Source organism: Alexandromys fortis, unplaced genomic scaffold, assembly GCF_014885135.2.
Source record: "Alexandromys fortis isolate MF-2015 unplaced genomic scaffold, M_Fortis_MF-2015_v1.1 scaffold_12, whole genome shotgun sequence".
Taxonomy (NCBI): Eukaryota; Metazoa; Chordata; class Mammalia; order Rodentia; family Cricetidae; genus Alexandromys; species Alexandromys fortis.
This window is the reverse complement of record NW_026067937.1, coordinates 17,427,188-17,444,132: the sequence shown is the minus strand read 5'-3', so window position 1 is coordinate 17,444,132 and position 16,945 is coordinate 17,427,188. Positions and strand designations below refer to the sequence as shown.

At 48.4% G+C, this 16,945-nt stretch overlaps 1 protein-coding gene, 1 long non-coding RNA gene and 1 other non-coding gene across 17 annotated transcripts in view; 2 read left to right on the top strand and 1 right to left on the bottom strand.

The window, feature by feature from the left end:
- Pard3 (par-3 family cell polarity regulator) overlaps positions 1-16,945 on the top strand; it is a 482,565-nt gene that overhangs the window by 325,720 nt on the left and 139,900 nt on the right. For 12 of the 15 annotated variants that reach the window (XM_050147184.1, XM_050147175.1, XM_050147180.1 and 9 more), the window contains one exon: positions 2,244-2,469. In XM_050147184.1, coding sequence (XP_050003141.1) covers positions 2,244-2,469 — 226 coding nt within the window. Of the gene's footprint in view, positions 1-2,243; positions 2,470-8,503; positions 8,789-16,945 lie in introns of those variants that run through there. The other 3 variants (XM_050147187.1, XM_050147186.1, XM_050147185.1) reach the window with 2 other exon arrangements.
- Positions 9,909-9,991, top strand: Trnaa-agc (transfer RNA alanine (anticodon AGC)). The gene has a single exon. It is a non-coding gene; the product is annotated as a tRNA-Ala (tRNA).
- LOC126504720 (uncharacterized) lies at positions 10,137-15,976 on the bottom strand. Its single transcript, XR_007592695.1, has 3 exons — positions 15,649-15,976; positions 13,857-14,043; positions 10,137-10,594 (listed from the first exon to the last, which is right to left on the bottom strand). It is a non-coding gene; the product is annotated as an uncharacterized lncRNA (long non-coding RNA).

Here is a 16,945-nt window from a genome sequence, read left to right as displayed (position 1 = left end):
TCCATGTTAAGTGCTCATCATAAAACTCAAAGCCTTAGTTCAGCCTTATGTGTAAGGCGACAGATTCTTTGTCTACTTGCAAATGCTAACTGGCTTCTTCCGGCAAACTCCCTTGGTTAATATCTGTATCTTCACAGAGAGGAAAAGAAGCACATTTTCTGAGGCTTCTTTTTGTTTGGTTCGTTTTATTTTGAGACAGGGTTTAGTTTAGTGGCCTAACACAGGCCACTGTTACAATGTAGCTAACCTAGCTTTTAAAAAACACACTGTGTCTGTGTGTGTGTCAGAATGTAGGTATGTGCCCAAGTGCATGTGCAGGTTAAATTGCCCACAAAATCCAGAAAGGGGCATCAGCTCCCCTGGAGCTAGAATTAGGACAGGTGTTTGTGAGAGTAAGTCTGTTATTTTTTAATTATGCCTATGTGTATGGATTTGAGTATGTGGGGGCGTTGCCCTTGTAGAAGAGAAGCATTGGATCCCTTTGGAGCTAGATTTACAGATGGTTGTGAGCCAACCAGTATGGTGCTGGGATCCAAACTCAGGTCCTGTGAAAGAGCAGGACAGTATCTTAACCCCGCAGCCATCTCTCCCGCTCCTTTGTTGGGACTTTGATTCTGTCTAGGGATTGACTTTCTGAGAGAAGAAATATACTGACTCCTATTTAAGGTGTGTATCCCATAAGAAGAATTCTTCACCTTGCTTTTTGCCCCTTCCACTCTACAACCAGTATCTTGAAAGCAATGCAGAACCGTATTGCTTGGGCATGCCATCATTTCACAGGCTAGTCTCAGTGTTTTGAGGATTTAGTTCATAGCAGAAATCTGAGCTGCCTGGATGAAATGCACAGGATGTCCATTGTGGTCCTAGGCTCTTGGTTCTTATATCATTATCCTGGTGTCCTGTGGCCGATAGAGAGGTCAGGCTATTGATCTGATTTGCAGCCCAAAGAATTTAGAGGGCACTTAGTTGTCATATTCTGCTCCACTTTGCTGTAAGAATCGCCTTAGGATTCAGGAGTGATGTGAAGTCTGGATAATCTTTACTCTGTGTGTTTGGAAGATAGATTGGCACCTGGATCTCAGGACTGATAGTTACCATATGTGGGACTCTGTGTCTCTCCAGACAGTCAAAGTTCTTTCACTAGGAGAACCCTATGTCAGTAACTCGTCGTTCTTTAGCCTATAAAGCGCCGAGGGTATTGGAACACCCTGGACTGTGAACAGGCTGGCCCATGGAAGGGCACGTTGTTGTCACTAAGGCCATCTCACTGGTTCTCATGGATCATCCGCCTCCACGGCTGTGGGGCAGCTCTGAGCGGATGGCCCTGTGGCCGGAGTGCTTGTCGTAGAAGCATGGTTCTCAGTTCTGTCCCCAACACCGGCATAAAAAGGTGTGCTGTGCCTGTGCGACCTCAGCCGGGGAGACAGGCTGGAAGATTCCCCGGGACTTGCTGGGTATCCATCTGGCCTTTTTAGCAAACTCCAGGCCAGTGACAGACACTGTTTCAGCATACGAGATAGTCAGCGCACAAGAAACAAGAGCTGAGGCTGACCTTTGGTCTCCTCACATGGGCACATATATCCTCACCCATGCACTCGTGTCTGCTCATGTGAACCCGGATACACACACAAACGTGTGCTGTGATTGTGTCCACCATGTAATGTCACACCCACTCACTGTAGCACTTACACGTGGTGCTAGCCTTCCACAGTAACCACACGAGGAGAGCCTGAAAACCCGTTATCTCCAGAAACCACAAAGTCTACTTTTCTGTACTCAGAAACCATAGATGAGTGTATCAGGAAGCTTGGTGCTGGAAGTTCATGCTGACATGGTTGTCGCCAGTGAGCAGGTTTAAGATGGGCCCAGGGGTGTCTGCAGGATCTGTAACCAAGAGGGAAATGCACAGAGTGGGAGCAGTTTGCTTATTTGCTCTTCACTTTGCGAATGTGGAACATGGCATCCTGCTGGGTCTGTGGGTCCCTGCTGGGCAGACTCTATTGCAGTGAAAGTGCCATGTTTGCAGGCCCCACCAGGAAGCTGTCCTCTCCTGCCCTAGTGTCCCATCTCCCTGAAGGACTTGTCAGTGCACTGAAATCACCATATCACATGTCCCTTCTGATTCTGCATGTGGTCCCAGTCGATGGGAGGTGCCTTCTGCTGTAGAAACCGTGGGAGAGTGACGTGTCCTTATGTTGTTGCTGTGGCTCACTGTATTCTTTCTCTTCTTTACCCCGTTCAAGTGGAAGAAGACACAGAAGAGAGCTCGAGGTCGGGGAGGGAGTCCGTATCCACATCCAGCGATCAGCCTTCCTACTCTCTGGAGAGGCAAATGAATGGGAACCCAGAAAAGAGGGACAAGACCGATAGGAAAAAGGACAAAACGGGAAAGGAAAAGAAAAAGGACCGGGAGAAGGAGAAGTTGAAAGCCAAAAAGGGAATGCTGAAAGGCTTGGGAGACATGTTCAGGTAAGTATTCAAAGACAAGCAGGTGCAGTCCTGGGCAGAGTCTTCAGTTGCCCAACAGTGGGATGCGTTCCAGTATACACCTGCTCAGGAGGTCATGTGTGGTGGCAGGGACCCAGCTGCTCTAGCCTGCACTCAGGGTACACTTCCTTACAGTGTGGCACATGACTGTAGGTGACTGAGGTTGACAGGAAGCACCTCTCTGGGTGAGCCTGAACTCTTATCTCCCTTCTGGTCTTAGCTGCTGCATTTTCTTTCCTTAGCAGTTGCACTGTGGTTATTTTGAGCTCTTTTAGCCGCCTTCATTGTGGTATCTTGCCAACCCACAGCGGTGGCGAGGAAGCAGGGACTCTTTCTTCCTCCCTCTGCCTGCAAAAGGCCCTTGGAGAAAAGAAAGCCTATTAAAGTGTTGTTTGTTCTTTTTGTGTGGGAACAATGGTTCATTATTTAAATTTAACACAGAGCTCAAGTTAGTTGTAGCATTTAAAGGCTCACTAATAACAAGTCTAATAAAAAAATGTTACAGATAGAGCTTCAATTAAGCTATGTTGATTAATTTAATACCTATTACATCAGTCTGTAAAGATTTCATTAGATATAGTCTCTGGCTGTTTCTTGACAGTTGGTTTTGTCCCTAAATTATACTCTAGGGTTACTTAGCATATCATGCCTTACAGCTTGCTGCTGTACACCACGGTCCCATCGATGTTCATCTTAGGCGAATTCAGAGACTCGGGTATCTAATGTTAAATGTGGAGGCGGTGAGTGCTACATACAGCAATGCCGTGTTTCAAATTGAAGGTGTCCCATGCACACAGCTTCCGGCTTTTCAACATATTGTTGTCCTGCATTGCGAGTCCCTTCCCTTTAATTAGTTTTTAATTCTAAAGCGCGAATATGAGTCTTTGCTTTCCTAGAATTTCTTGATTTATGGTCCTCAGGTTGGCCTCATCCCGATGGCTACAGATACAGTCTGTGGTCCTCACGGCGGTGTGTTCTGTGGGTGTCTGATGGGTCAAGCTTGGGGAAGAATGAAAGTGGAGAACTCACACGGACTCCGGCTGGCCTGTCAGCGGCCTCCACTTTAATATATAGCAAACTGCGTGTTTGCCTTCCACCCCCCGGAACCTTGGCATCGCCATAGTTTTCCGTGCAAGTTTTTCTTGTTAATATGCTGCTCTTCCTAACTATGTTTTCTCCCTGATGATCTTTCTTCATTATATTGCATATTGCATGCCCATACATATTTATAGGGTGAGATCGTTCTAGCTGCTACTAGATTCCAGCTCCCGTGATGCCGCAGGGAGCAGGGGGTTCGTTCCACTTTTGCCAAGAGGTAGCTCATGATCTGGCACCCTCACAATACACAGTAATGAGGCTGCCACCTATCAGTACCATCTTGGGGAATCTGCACTGCCATCTTCCTCCGTGAAACAGGAAGAGGTGGAGGAGACCTGCCCCAGGCGTGTCACCCATTTCAGCCTGCAGCTCTCCCCTGAAGTCTCACTGAAAACTAACAACAGCCTGTTCATGTTCCTTCATCACCAACATTCACACAGTAGATCCAGGGTCATATTCTCTCTCTCTCTCTCTCTCTCTCTCTCTCTCTCTCTCTCTCTCTCTCTCTCTCTCTCCCTCCCTCCCTCCCTCCCTATGAGCACTCTGTCTGCATGTACACCTTTGTGCCAGAAGGGGGCATCAGATCCCCACTAGAAATGATTGTGAGCCACCATGTGGTTGCTGGGAATTGAACTCATGACCTCTTGAAGAGCAGCCAGTGCTCTTAACCGCCCAGGGCTCTGTTCTTAATGGGAAATAACAGATGATGTTCCAGCTTGAAGGACTATTATCATTATAAATGTCCTTTGTCTGCAGCTTGTGGCTTCGGGGATAAGGACTCTCCACTGTGGGTCTGTGGAGGGGATGGGAGCCCAAGGAGCAGCTTCTGTGAGGGGAGGAACAGCTTTGGGACAAAGAAGTCGGACCATTTGGAAACTCACAGTCTGACCTGCTGGCACTAAAGGTTTTTGTTTTGTTTTGTGAAACTGAGCTCACATTCTCCCAGTGTTTAAGAACGGCTAGGAAGACAGTCAGTCCCAGGCACATCCACTTTCCTGGGTACCTGTAGTTGACGGCTTATGGAGTTAGTCCCATTGCCCAGCTTTCAGAAACTGCAAAACACTAAAGTATAACCATTATTAAAAGCAAATTACATTTGAAAATCGAAGGTAATGCATGCTCAAAGTTCATCACTTGTTAATGATTTTAATGTGTACTACAATCCCTGCTTCTGAGATGACTAACAGTAGGCATGTCTGCATGCTGTGTGTTCCATGCTGCTGCGGTGTCCTGCCTGGCTTATGGACAGTCATAGCACACATCTCTAAATCAACCACGTTGGGAGGGTACCCTAGGGAGGCCAAGGATCTCACCACAGAGTTGGTCTCACTTCACATGAAAGAATGCAAATGTGTCTCTGGGTAGGATCGCAGCATCTTTTCTGCCTGGAACATGGATGAGTTCTATGTCTACACTACTACTTCAGCTCTTTCTTGATTATGCTTGCATAATCATAACAAAGGCTTTGTGTGTATGTGTTATGTGTGTACATGTGCACACCTGCAAATATGTGTCCTCTTAGCTTGCCTTCTCTCTGTTATTAGAATTGTGGAGCCTCATTAGAGTTTTCAAACATTTTATTGCTTAATTTTAAAGATTTATTTTATGTGTTATGTTTTGCCTGCGTGTATGTATGTGCACTGTGTGACTGTCTGGTACCCATGGAGGTCAGAAGAGGGTTCCTGGATTCTCAAAAACTGTACTTATGGAAAGTTCTGAGCCACCATGTGGGCACTGGGAATTGAACTCCAGGTCCTCTACAAGAGCAGTAAGTGCTGTTAACCACTGAGCCAACTATCCAACTCCAAGTTTTCAAGCATTTTCAATGCCTTCTGTGCCTGCTGGAGACTACTCAGCCCTTTGGTTCTGTGGAATTCCCTAGGCCCTGCACCCTGTAAACACCATATTGAATGTGGTAAAACCTTGAAATGAGTTTCTTTCTTTCTCTTTGTTCTTTGAGTGAGGCAAGGATACAACACCCTTAGCAGTACATGGCACTTCTAAAGAATAGGTCAGAACTTGTGTGTATGTTTTCTCTGAAGCTTACAGAGGTTCGGAGGCTCAGATACGGCAGCGCATGCAGGACTCAAGCGCAGTACAGCTGCAGGTCTCTGTACTGTTCTTTCTGCTGTCTTGTGGTTTCCAAAACAAAAAGAAAAGGCTAAGAGGACAGGGACATTAAGGTGGGAGTTCACATGGAGGCGAGAGGGCAATCTAGAGGGTCCGTCCTCAACTTGCTTACTCAAGCCGGGTCTTCTGCCACTCACTGCTGCATCCGCCCCAGCCACCTGCTGTGTGAGCTGCTGGGGATTCTCCGTCAGTGCCTCCCATCTTGCCAGGTGTGCACCGGGATGCACACAACTGTACCTGACTCTCCATGGGTTCTGGGAATCTGAACTCTGGTCCTTATGCTTGTACAGCAAATACTATACCTACTAAGCTGTCTCCTCCGCTCAAAAGTCCAGGTTTTTACTTGATGAAGCTTCTTTTATTCTCAGTTTAATGAATGACATATGTAAGCTTTCCTTTACAGTAAGGAGGCTCATAGTTCTCATCTGCCCATACACTCTCATTTTCACACACATACTCATATACATGTATACATGCATACATGTATTCTTCCTACCCCGAGTTGCCTAACAATTTTTTTAAAAGATTTATTTATTTATTTATTTATTTATTTCAAGCGTATGGGTATTTTGCCTGCATGCACAGATATGTGCGCCACATGCATGCATGATGCAAATGATCTTCTGCAACTGTAGACAGGTGTAAGCTGCTATGTGGTGCAAGGAATTGAACCCAGGCCCTCTAGAGGTGCATCTAGTCTTCTTAAGCACTGAGCCATCTCTCCAGCCCCAGCATTGATTTAATATAATGTGGGTCAAATTTAGGGACTGTGAGTCAAGCATAGTAGCATATGCCTTTAATCTCAGTCTTTTAGAGGCAGAGGTAGGCAGGTGAATTAGAGGCCAGTTTCATCTATATAGTGAGTTTCAGGACAGCCAGGGCTCTGTCGAGAGACCCTGTCTTAGAGCAAAACAACATCAGAGGGGCTGTGTTTTAAGAAGCCACTTGCAAAATGGATGATGGGTCTCCATCACCCACTGCCATGTCCCAGCCATATGGTCTCCTGTTTCTTATATCGAAGGGTCACAAGTATTCTTTAATTGTTGACAAATAGCTCTATGAACAACTGTTGAGTCATATGAACCCCTCCTCAGTTTGCCAGTCATGGAGTTTGTGAGATGTGACAGCTAGCTGCCTTGAGTTAGTTTTAAATCTCTAGTTTAAATAAACAAAGACTCCAATAGCAGGCGTGGGATGCCTCGTGTTTGTGCTAGCTTCTCGTACACACGAGTGGAGCTCCCCTGCCTCAATGCTTATGGCTTTGTAGGTGAGAGGTTTGGCTGAGCAGGTAAGCCGGGCACCTGAGTATAACTGTCCTGAGGACGAAGTGCCCAAACCAGGGCACATTTGAGGTTTAGAGGAGCTGAATGTTGGACTCTCAGATTCCACACCTTAAAACATTCCTGAGAATTCTGCTACTTCCTGGGGTTTCACTGTAGAGGGAGCGAGGGAGGCGGTGCTGTCCCGTGAGTGCACGGTGAGTGCAGGGGCAGCAGCAGCATTTTGAACCTTATTTTGACCTTGGTCTCCATCTTGACAAAGATATTAGCATCTAGCTACTGAAATCCTGTCTTCCAGATATTAATAATTAAGGGATGTGTTGCCCTTTTTATCAGTTTGATATGCTTTGTTGGAAAATTGGATCTGTTATTATTTGCCTGTGGAGAACTGTAGCTGTCCCCAATGGAAGGTTCTTGGGAACAATCTGACTATACATGTCTTCGTGTTATTACTTTTTGTGTTGTTTGTTTATTTGTTTTGCATGGGCATGCAGGAAGGCTATTGAGGTAACAGGCGTGCGGCGCGGGTGTGTGTGTGTGTGTGTGTGTGTGTGTGTGTGTGTGTGTGTGAGAGAGAGAGAGAGAGAGAGAGAGAGAGAGAGAGAGAGATAATGGGGGGTCCCTTTGTATGTGCATACAGAATCAAAAGATCAGCATTGAGTGTCTTCCTCAATAGCTTTGCTACACTATTTCCTCAATATCCATATTGAGACAGGGTCTCTCACTGGGACCAGGAACTTGCTGTTTCAACCAGACTGACTGGCAAGTGAAGCCCTGAGATCCTCATTTCTTCCCTTCCTCAGCACTGAGATTACTGGCTTGTGTAGCTATGCCCAGCTTTTTACATGGGTGCTGAGCTTACATGGAAAGCATGTTGTCCACTGACCCATGTTCCTGGACCCTTGTTTGCTTTGTAAGACAGGGTGTTGCTTTGTGGCCCAGGTTGGACGTGAACCTTTGGAACCTCCTCTGCTTTCTGTTTCCACCTATCCTTGTGGGAAGCAAGAACAATGCTTCAGTGTTTCTTTAAAGTTTTAGACATTTATTTCTCTCATCTGTGCACATGTGTGTACACATGTGTACAGTGTACATATGTGGAAGTCGGAGGACAACCTGTGAGAGTCAGTTTTCTCCATGTGCGTCCTAGGGATGTAACCTAGGTCATTGGGATTGGCAGCAGCAAGCACTTTTACTCACTGAGCCATCTCACTAATGCCGCCATTTTACTAAAACCGAATCCTCTCATTCTAGTTACAACAACCACACATAACGTGTCACATTGCTTGACTTGAATCTGGAAGAGAGCGTAGGGAACCAGGTTTGAGATGTTTGGGTAACATCAGATCCCCTGCTAGAGCTAGCTCCTAGGACTCATCACTTAGGATCCCAAGAGCAAACCTCATTGGCTTGGCGCTGACGGCCACATCGGGCTTCTCAGGGATGGCAAGTGCATGCTGCCGCTCCCTAACTGTGCTTACTAACCTTGTCTGTACGTGTTTCTCACCCAGCCTGGCCAAACTGAAGCCGGAGAAGAGATGAACAGCATGCCAGATTCAGACTGTCTTGAGCAGCACAAATTGTTCTTTAAAAGCTTGGTGGCCGGGCTGCGGCTCAGTCTAGAGGGCCTGCCCTGATTGCACAAAGCCCTAGCCTCAACCCCCAGCACCTTAAAACCTGGGTGTGGTGGTACGTGCCTGTCCTCCCAGCACCTGGGACGAGGAGGCAGGAGGATCAGAAGTTCAAGGTCGTCCTCCACTTCATAGTGAGTTCGAGGCCAGCCTGGGATACACGAAACGTGTCTCAAAAAGTTTTTTTTTTTTTTAAAATCCAAATAATAAATTTACTTTCAATGAATTCTTAGTGGCTGTTGATGAGTTTTGTTTATGCCATCAATTTGAATGATTTAGTGATTTCTATTATAGTTAATTTGGAACTTTGGAACTTTGATGATGATTTCATGGTTGGGGGTTTAAGTTGCTGTTTCAGAAGACAGGGATGTGGGTTTTTTTTTTTTCCACCTCTCAGGTTATTTTGTTTTGTTTTTAAATATCCACTTTTTTCAGTGGATGCAGATAGTCCTGTGTCTTTAGACATCAGGAGTGGGTACCAGTTGGATGGTAGATCACTGGCTCAGAGATGACTGGTCTGCCACATAGCGTGGCAACAAGGGGGACCCTGGACTGTGTTGGGGGTGTGAATGGCAATCACCTCCCCACTGGGGATGAAAGAAAAGTGCGAAGATCAGTAACGAAATGATTGGGACTGAAGGGACCTCTTGCCATGGGTCAGACCCTTAGTTTGTTAGAGGCTCCAGAGAAACAAAGCAGTTGATGAAAGGGTTTTTAGGATGGCAATATTGGCAGCTTCCCTCAGTACTTTGAAGGAGACCCACTTGTCCACACATGGGGTTGTAAAGGGCATATTGAGTAAGGATTGCTTCTAGGAAGAGCCACCTGGCCTCACCATCTGCCCCTGTTCTGGAACCCAGCTGTCTCTTGTTTAGGGTGAGCTTGGCTGCCTTGTAAGAAGCTTTGAGTCTCCGTCCACCCTAGAACTCTCAGATACAGACTCTAGCGTCTGTCTCCTGAGGATGTGAGAACTCTATGTCCCCATCAGACGTGAACATGAAGACGGAAGCCCTTCAGTAAAGGCTGGCCTGGAGTCAGTTTGGGTGGGTGAGGCCTAGAAGCCGCTCTGCTTCCATGGACATGTATAGCTTCCAACTCGCCCAAGAAGACCCTCACCTGGACCTTAAAGAGCAGCTAGTGCAGGAATTTCACCTTTGAAAAACCAGCAAGGCCCGTGGACGTTTAGAGCACAGGCCCAATCGCCACATGGATTAAAGGCGCCAGGTTCACCTTGGTGCATTCCTCTAAAGATTTAAGGACTTCAGTTAAAACATGTTCCCACAGGGCTGGGCTAGCTCAGTTGGTAGAGTGCCTGCCTAGCATGCACGAAGCCCTGGGTTCAATCCCCAGCACCTTATAAACCCAGCATGGTGGTACACACCTGTAATTTCAGAACTCTGGAGTTAGTGGGAGGAAGGGTAGACGTTTAAGGTTAGCCTTTCCTACGTAGTGATCTCAAAACCAGCCTGGGATACATGAACCCCTGTCTCAAAAAGATAAAAAAAAAATAGAACAGAAAATAGATTCACAAAACCATCCCTGTAAACAAAATACGGAGTGGCGCATTGAAATGGAAAGAACTAGAACATAGACGTTTTTCATTGTATTTTTGTTTGTTTTTATTGCCTCCACAACAGCGAATAACCTTGTTTTATAATTGTTAAAACTGGGGAGGTTTTCTTGAGCTAAGTTCTGAATCTGTAAATCCCAAGGACTTAGAATGTGCTGCTTTTAATTCTAATCAGAACAGGGTTTCCCATTTCTTATCCCCGGAAAGTGTTAGATTGGGCTGTTGGCAATGGTGAGTTCAGGGCGCTGATCCTCATTTCCCAGGCATCCTTCTCCTCTAACACCACAGTGCCGATGGCTGTGGAGCTGGCAGCTGCTGTCCTCTGCAGACCTACAGTGTGAACGTAGTGTCCGCGTCAGGAGAGCGGCACCTGCTTTGTGGTCTCTAGACAGGAAACCTTTCTGTAAAAGGAATTTTTTGACAGTTCTGAGATGCTAAGTCAATTTCAGTCCTAGACTCTATAGAAAATGGAATCTTTTCCCTTCAATTGATGTGAAAATTGAGGGCTAGTGACTATTCGCTTTCTAATAACGCGGGGTAAATAAATGCTATCACACCACTGAAGGATATGCTAGAGACAGACAGGCTTTGTGGCGTTCACATCCGCGTGGTGCTTTTATCCGTGCCATTGAAGGCCCTTAGCTTTACCATTTAGCGTGATAGATCATGTAGACTTTATTCCCAAATGTGTTTTTTCCAAGCCACAAATTATTACATAGAGTAATTGTTTTGTCCTCTCAGAGTACTTTTAAGGAAGCATCTAGAAGCCCGATGTCCTGCATAACTGAGCAGGCTTTCTTCTGATGTGTGTTTAATAATATCCCCTTTAAAAACCAAAGGTTGAATTTCCCATCATAGTTAAATAGCCCCGAGACTACTCTTCCTTTTGTCTTGCTCTAGGGTCCTGTAACCACCCATGCATTCAGTGGTGGTGAAAATCCTGGAGCTGGCCTGTTCCTTGTTAGCCTGCTCTGGGCTCCAGTGCTAACGGCTCTTTCTCCTTTGCCCTGCATCTTTCTTGCCTCATCACCGACACTGTCCTGTATTCTATACCTGCACTGTCCTGCATTGTCCTGCATTCTGCATCTGCATTGTCCTGCATTCTACACCCTCACCGTCCTGCATTCCACACCCGCATTGTCCTGCATTCCACACCTGCACTGTCCTGCATTGTCCTGCATTCTACACCCTCATGTCCTGCATTCTACACTCTCACCGTCCCGCATTCTACACCCATATTGTCCTGCATTCTGCACCCACGCTGTCCTACATTCTACACCGACACCATTCTGCATGCTACACCTGCACTATTCTGCATTCTGCACCTGCACTGTCCCGCATTCTGCACCCGCACTGTCCCGCATGCTGCACCCATGCTGTCCTGCATTCCACACCTGCACTGTCCTGCATTCTGCACCCACACTGTCCCGCATTCTACCACTCTCGTCCTGGAGAAAAATCCCTTAACTATACCTCCCCATCCAAATCCTTGTTTCTCTTCACAGCAAACCATGCTGTCTCCATTTTTTCCCACACACCTCTCTTAGTCTTATGTAGCCCAGGCTAGACTCCAACTCCCTGTGCAGCTAAGAATGATCTGGGACTTCTGAGCCTCCTGCCTGCACCTCTTGAGTTCTGGGATGGCAGGTGTGAGCCACCACTCCCCCTTTATGTGGTGCTGGGGATGGAGCCCACAGCCTCGAGAATGTCAGTCAAGCATTCTCCCAAATGAGCCACATTCTGTGCCCCTCCCATCCTCCTTTGAACCCTTTCACTATGTCTCTGTCTGACTCTGCTCTGCACAACCCACCAGCAGTCTCCACTCCGCTCTCACTCTTCCCAGCTGTGCTGTCCCAGCTGCTTTCTGTCCACTCTGCTCGCTTTTCTTCCTAGCCCCATGTCATCTAGTCCTGGGCTTCTGCAGGACCCGTCCTTTCTCCCCTTCTCTATACTGTTTTCTTCCTTTCTTTTCTTTTCAGGAGCACAGAGAGGTGGAATTTCTGGAACATAGCCTTCGGGTTCTCAGGCTAGGCAGAAGACTCCCAAGCTTGTACCTCTAACTGGGGCATCGCCTTTGAGTTCTGGTTGGGCGGTGCCCTCTTTGATATTCTTATTTGGTATGGGCTGGTGGCTTCAAGGTCCGCTGTCTGTACCCGAGCCCGTGTCTCCTTTCTCTATTGTGACTCTCTTCTTCACTTGATTGGCTCCAGCACCTTAGACCAGTCCTTGACATCAAACACTTGACTTGTGAATGTGCGGAGGCCCATTTGGTCTGTTCCAGCTCCCCATCTATTGCCCTGGCTATGCAATGCCTGTACTGGTTCCACAGTGGTCACGGAAGGCAGTCTGTTAATGACCAGCATCAGAAATGGAGCCTGGGAGGTGTCTGTGGGACAATCTTTGGAGCTGACTGGAGAGTGGAAGTAGGGGACCTGTGTATTTGTGACCTTTTGGCCCTGCTTGCAGCCAGTGCCCTTCCTGGCTTGTGTAGCAGCTGTCCTGCGTGTTTTTGCACTGGAAGCCAGAGCTGTAGTGTGTCCTCCTCTGCTCAGCACCACCCCCATAGATTTCCACATCACCTAATTCCAAGTGAAAATCTGAGTCACCGTCGCCAGAGGCATTGCCTGTCGTGCCGGGGTCCTTTCTGCCTGCCATCTGTTGCTGGCTTCCTCTTCTCTGACATCACCTAGCCACTAAAACCTTCTCTCTCTCTCTCTCTCTCTCTCTCTCTCTCTCTCTCTCTCTCTCTCTCCTTGAATCTGAAATTTTTGCTTCACAGGGTGGTGGGTCCAAACTGCCAAACTGCAAGCTGCCCTCTGCTCTATGGCACTTCCTGCCACACTTCTTGTTATAATGAGTGTTCTCTCCTTTTCACTGGTTGTTACCCGTCACGATCTACTTCCTCGGGTTCAACCTGACAACGGTGGGAAATGTTAGCCTCTTTGCCCCTGTATCCTGGGCAGGCTGGTGCCCAGTCAGCACCCAGAAGTTCTTAATGGAAGCCAAGTGTGAATAAGCTGTCCCTTGACTTCCATCTCTTCCTAAGGCCTCTTCCACAGCCTCCAGGGCAGCTCCCCCTGGCTCTCTTGGACTGTTGGGAGTGCCGGGCCATAACATCACCTCAGTGGAGCCATGAAACATTGGCCCAGAAGCCAGGATAAACATAGCCCTGGTTCCTGGGCCATTAACTCTAAGTGGACTTTTACACCCTACGCCATAAAGGGTAGCCTTCCGAGCAGGATCGTTACAGAACCATGACCTGGCAGAATGGCAGAGTCGTGGGCATCAGAATCCCAGTGCCCGTCACAGACGAGAGAGGGCTGGCTCTCCCTCCTGCATTCCTGAGCTGGTCCTTGCCCACATAGTAATGGCCTTGAGAGACCCTCCTTTTGGCTGGCTTCCCAGAATTCCCTCTGCCATGTCTCCCTTTCCATGGCTAGTGTTTCCTAGCAACTTCCTAGATACCGCCAACCTGTTCCCTCACCACACGGTAGGTTGGCTTCTTTTAAATGCAGGCAGTGGTAGCAAGCATTGAGCAGAAGTGGCCTGTTTAGTCAGCAGTAGACAGGGCAACAGGAACACTCCTGACTGTCTGAAGGAGCTGTGCGCTTCGCAGCAATGCCTCTGCCCCACTTGAAAAGAGGATGCCATGTCCTTACCTACCTGGCCTTGAGCCGACATCATACAGGGTGTTCTTCTCATGCTCCGTAGGCCTAGCACATGTTTTCTCTGCTGTCGGTAACCCTAATGATATACGTGTTCTCCAGCACAGCAGCCTTTACACAATGTATCTTGGGCATGGTCCTTCCTGTTGGGCTGTTCGCAGCTCCCCAGGTCTGAGGGTTGGATGCTGTAGAGTTGATCAATTCAAGCACGGTGTTAATGCTACATTCGCCATGTGAGGGTCTTTCTAAGACTCAAAGCATCAGAATTCAGAAGATGGGGGTAGGATTCTTCCCTTTAAAAAGCCAAAAACCCTTGCTCAAATTGTATGAGCAGCCCTTGAGGAATATGCCGGCATCAAGTCTGTCTCCCTCTGCATGGCGGTTCACACATGCAGGCATGCGTGCCTCGGCAACAGGGGGTGCTGCGGAGCTGTCTCGGTCTCCCGCAGACCGACCTGGAAGACTCACTGCTGCTGTGTGGACTCAGCTGGGCCCTAGCCCCCTCCTGCAGCCCAGCATCTTCTGGCACTCCTAAATGAGGTGTGGTTTGACAGGGTGATGACAACCACACCTCCTTAGTCTCTCTTCCCATAATATTTATAATACTTATATTGTAATTAACGCTCCCCGCCCCCAGGCGCTCTGTCTCCTTATGGAACAATCTTCAGCTGGAAGAGGAAAGCAAAGGGGACCCCGGGATGTGGCTTAGTGAACCCACGTTTCACATAGCGTAGATTTAGCGCTATGGTACACTTGCAGGGGGCCGAAGGCAGAGGGCTCAGAAGTTCAAAATCACCTTATGCTACATGAACAGCCTCAGAGACCTTATCCCAAAAAAAGAAAGACAATTTCATAGTCTGGGTCTACATAGCAACAGAAGGTTGAGAAGACACTTTCATAGTCTGGGTCTGCATAGCAGCGACAGGTTGAGCCGTGTTGACTGTAGATACCCTTCCTAGCCGTATCCACTCATCATGGTACTGTTTCTTATCATCCTTGCTCGAGGACCCCCATTTCTGGCCTCGTGGAAATGCAGGCCATGACTTCTTTTACGGAAAGAGCGTTCCTCGCACAGCCTGCTGCAGCTGGCATTTAGCCATCAGTCAGCGCTGCATGCTGAAGCTGGTGGACATCTGCTGAGAACATTTCTTTCCCTAACCCGCTTAATCCTCACCATAACCCTGGAAGGTGCTATTTTTAGCTGTGTTTTATGGCCAGAGAGACTAACAACACCCAGGATCAACGAAGTGACCTAACTTACCTGCTCACACCGTGAAGCGAGAGCAATGCCACACTGAAATCCGGCATTCCGCCCTGGAGCTAAGCCAGGTGCCAAGCTGGCCAGCCTTTTTGTCTCCTTTGGGGACCACGCTGCCGGATCTGTGTTTGGGCCCCAACTGTTAGGAGATCCCACCCCAGTGTGACAGTGCTATTGTGTGTGCCGCCAGAAGCACACACCCCTGTTGCTGGCTCTGAGATACAGAAGTTTGTGCCCTTTGGTCCAGACAGTTGAGTTTCCGTTTCTGCCTAATTTCTGTACTGTTCGTTGAGTTTCCGTTTCTGCCTAATTTCTGTACTGTTCTTTTGGTGCCTCCTTGATTCTTTGATTACTCCTAAATTCCTCCTTTCTTCCCCCCTCCATTTCCTTTGTCGCGTTCCCTGGGATAGGGTCCAAGGCTTTCCGCTTGTCAGGCGAGCGCTCCACGGTTTGGCTGCATTTCCCCAGCCCATCCTCCACAGTTAACCTTAAGGGTTCTGTCACCGAATCAAACATCGCCACCTGGACATACCTCCTCTCCTAAGTGACTGTACTTCGTGTGATGATGGCAGAGTCCCTTCGCCAGCACGGAAGGCAAGCCGAGCCAGCTTGCTCCTTTTCTTGCCACTGTTCAAGGTCGTCCCACAGTGCTCTGGCTCCCGTCATGCTTCTGCCTCTGCGTGGTGTTTCCCTTTCTTCCCTGCCTGTACCTCAGACCACACTCCACCTCTGCCCGGTCTTCACTCTGCTATTAAAGCAAGTGTGTGCCGTCATCCCAGCCTCCTCACAACCTGTCTGCACGCCTGCCTCCAGGGCTAATTCTACCCTGGCTGTCTCCGAGTCTGCCCAGCTGGTGCTGACGGTGCAGGAGACCATGGTTCTCCTCTCAGGCTCTGCCCTGAACAAGGTGCTGGGCTCAGCAACTCGTCTTCCGCCTTGGTTCTCTCTGGGATCTTCCATCCTGGCCTTCAGGGTCCAGGACTCTGGGCTCGGTGCTGGAGCACTTTTCCCAGCGCGTGTGAAGTTCTGTCTCCGGCCACTGTCTCTTTATGCCACAACTCTTAGCCATTCCCCACTCTCGCCGCTATGACCCACATCTCAAGGTGAACTTTGAAACCTCAAGAGTTTCACATTATTTATTTATTTTCCTCCAAAGGGAAGGAAAAAGAGGTTTAGGCTCAGTTCTGAGATGGCCTTGCACCTGGTAGGCATGCACTCTGCCACTGGACCACAAAGATGATGTCATCTGTCTCTTTTGGAGGGTGGATTCTGACACAGCTACTTTACAAGCAAACCTGCCATGGGTGCCAAGAGGACTGAGTTCTCCTGCTTGTTTCTTGTTCATGTTTTTTTTGGGGGGGGGGTTGTAAGTTCCAGGCAGGACTCCTGGAACCCAGCTAGCCTCAAACTCTTTACGTAGCCTAGGACTTGAAACATCTGAGCCAGTACCTCCACAGTCCTGGGATTCTGGGTGTGTAGCAGCCAACACTCCTGCTCCTGTTCAGTGCTGAGGATCAGCCCCAGGGCTTTGTTCCTGCTTGGAAAGCCCTTCACCTGCAGAGGCATGTCCCCACCCCTGGACGTTCCCCAGAACATCGCAGCAGCTCCTGGACGTCCCTTAGAGTACAGTGGCGACGTAGAAGTTGTGTATGTGTGTATGCAGGCACACTCAGCTGCCACTGCGTGCTGGCCACACTGGCTAGGCGTGGTTAGGCACCCCCTTCCCAGAGGGTGTGGCTTGCAAATGCGCAGGGACCCCTGAGCAGGAACCCTGGCTAAGCACTGCCTGCCAGCACTCCTGAGGAGTTCCTGCTGAAGATTAACTTTTA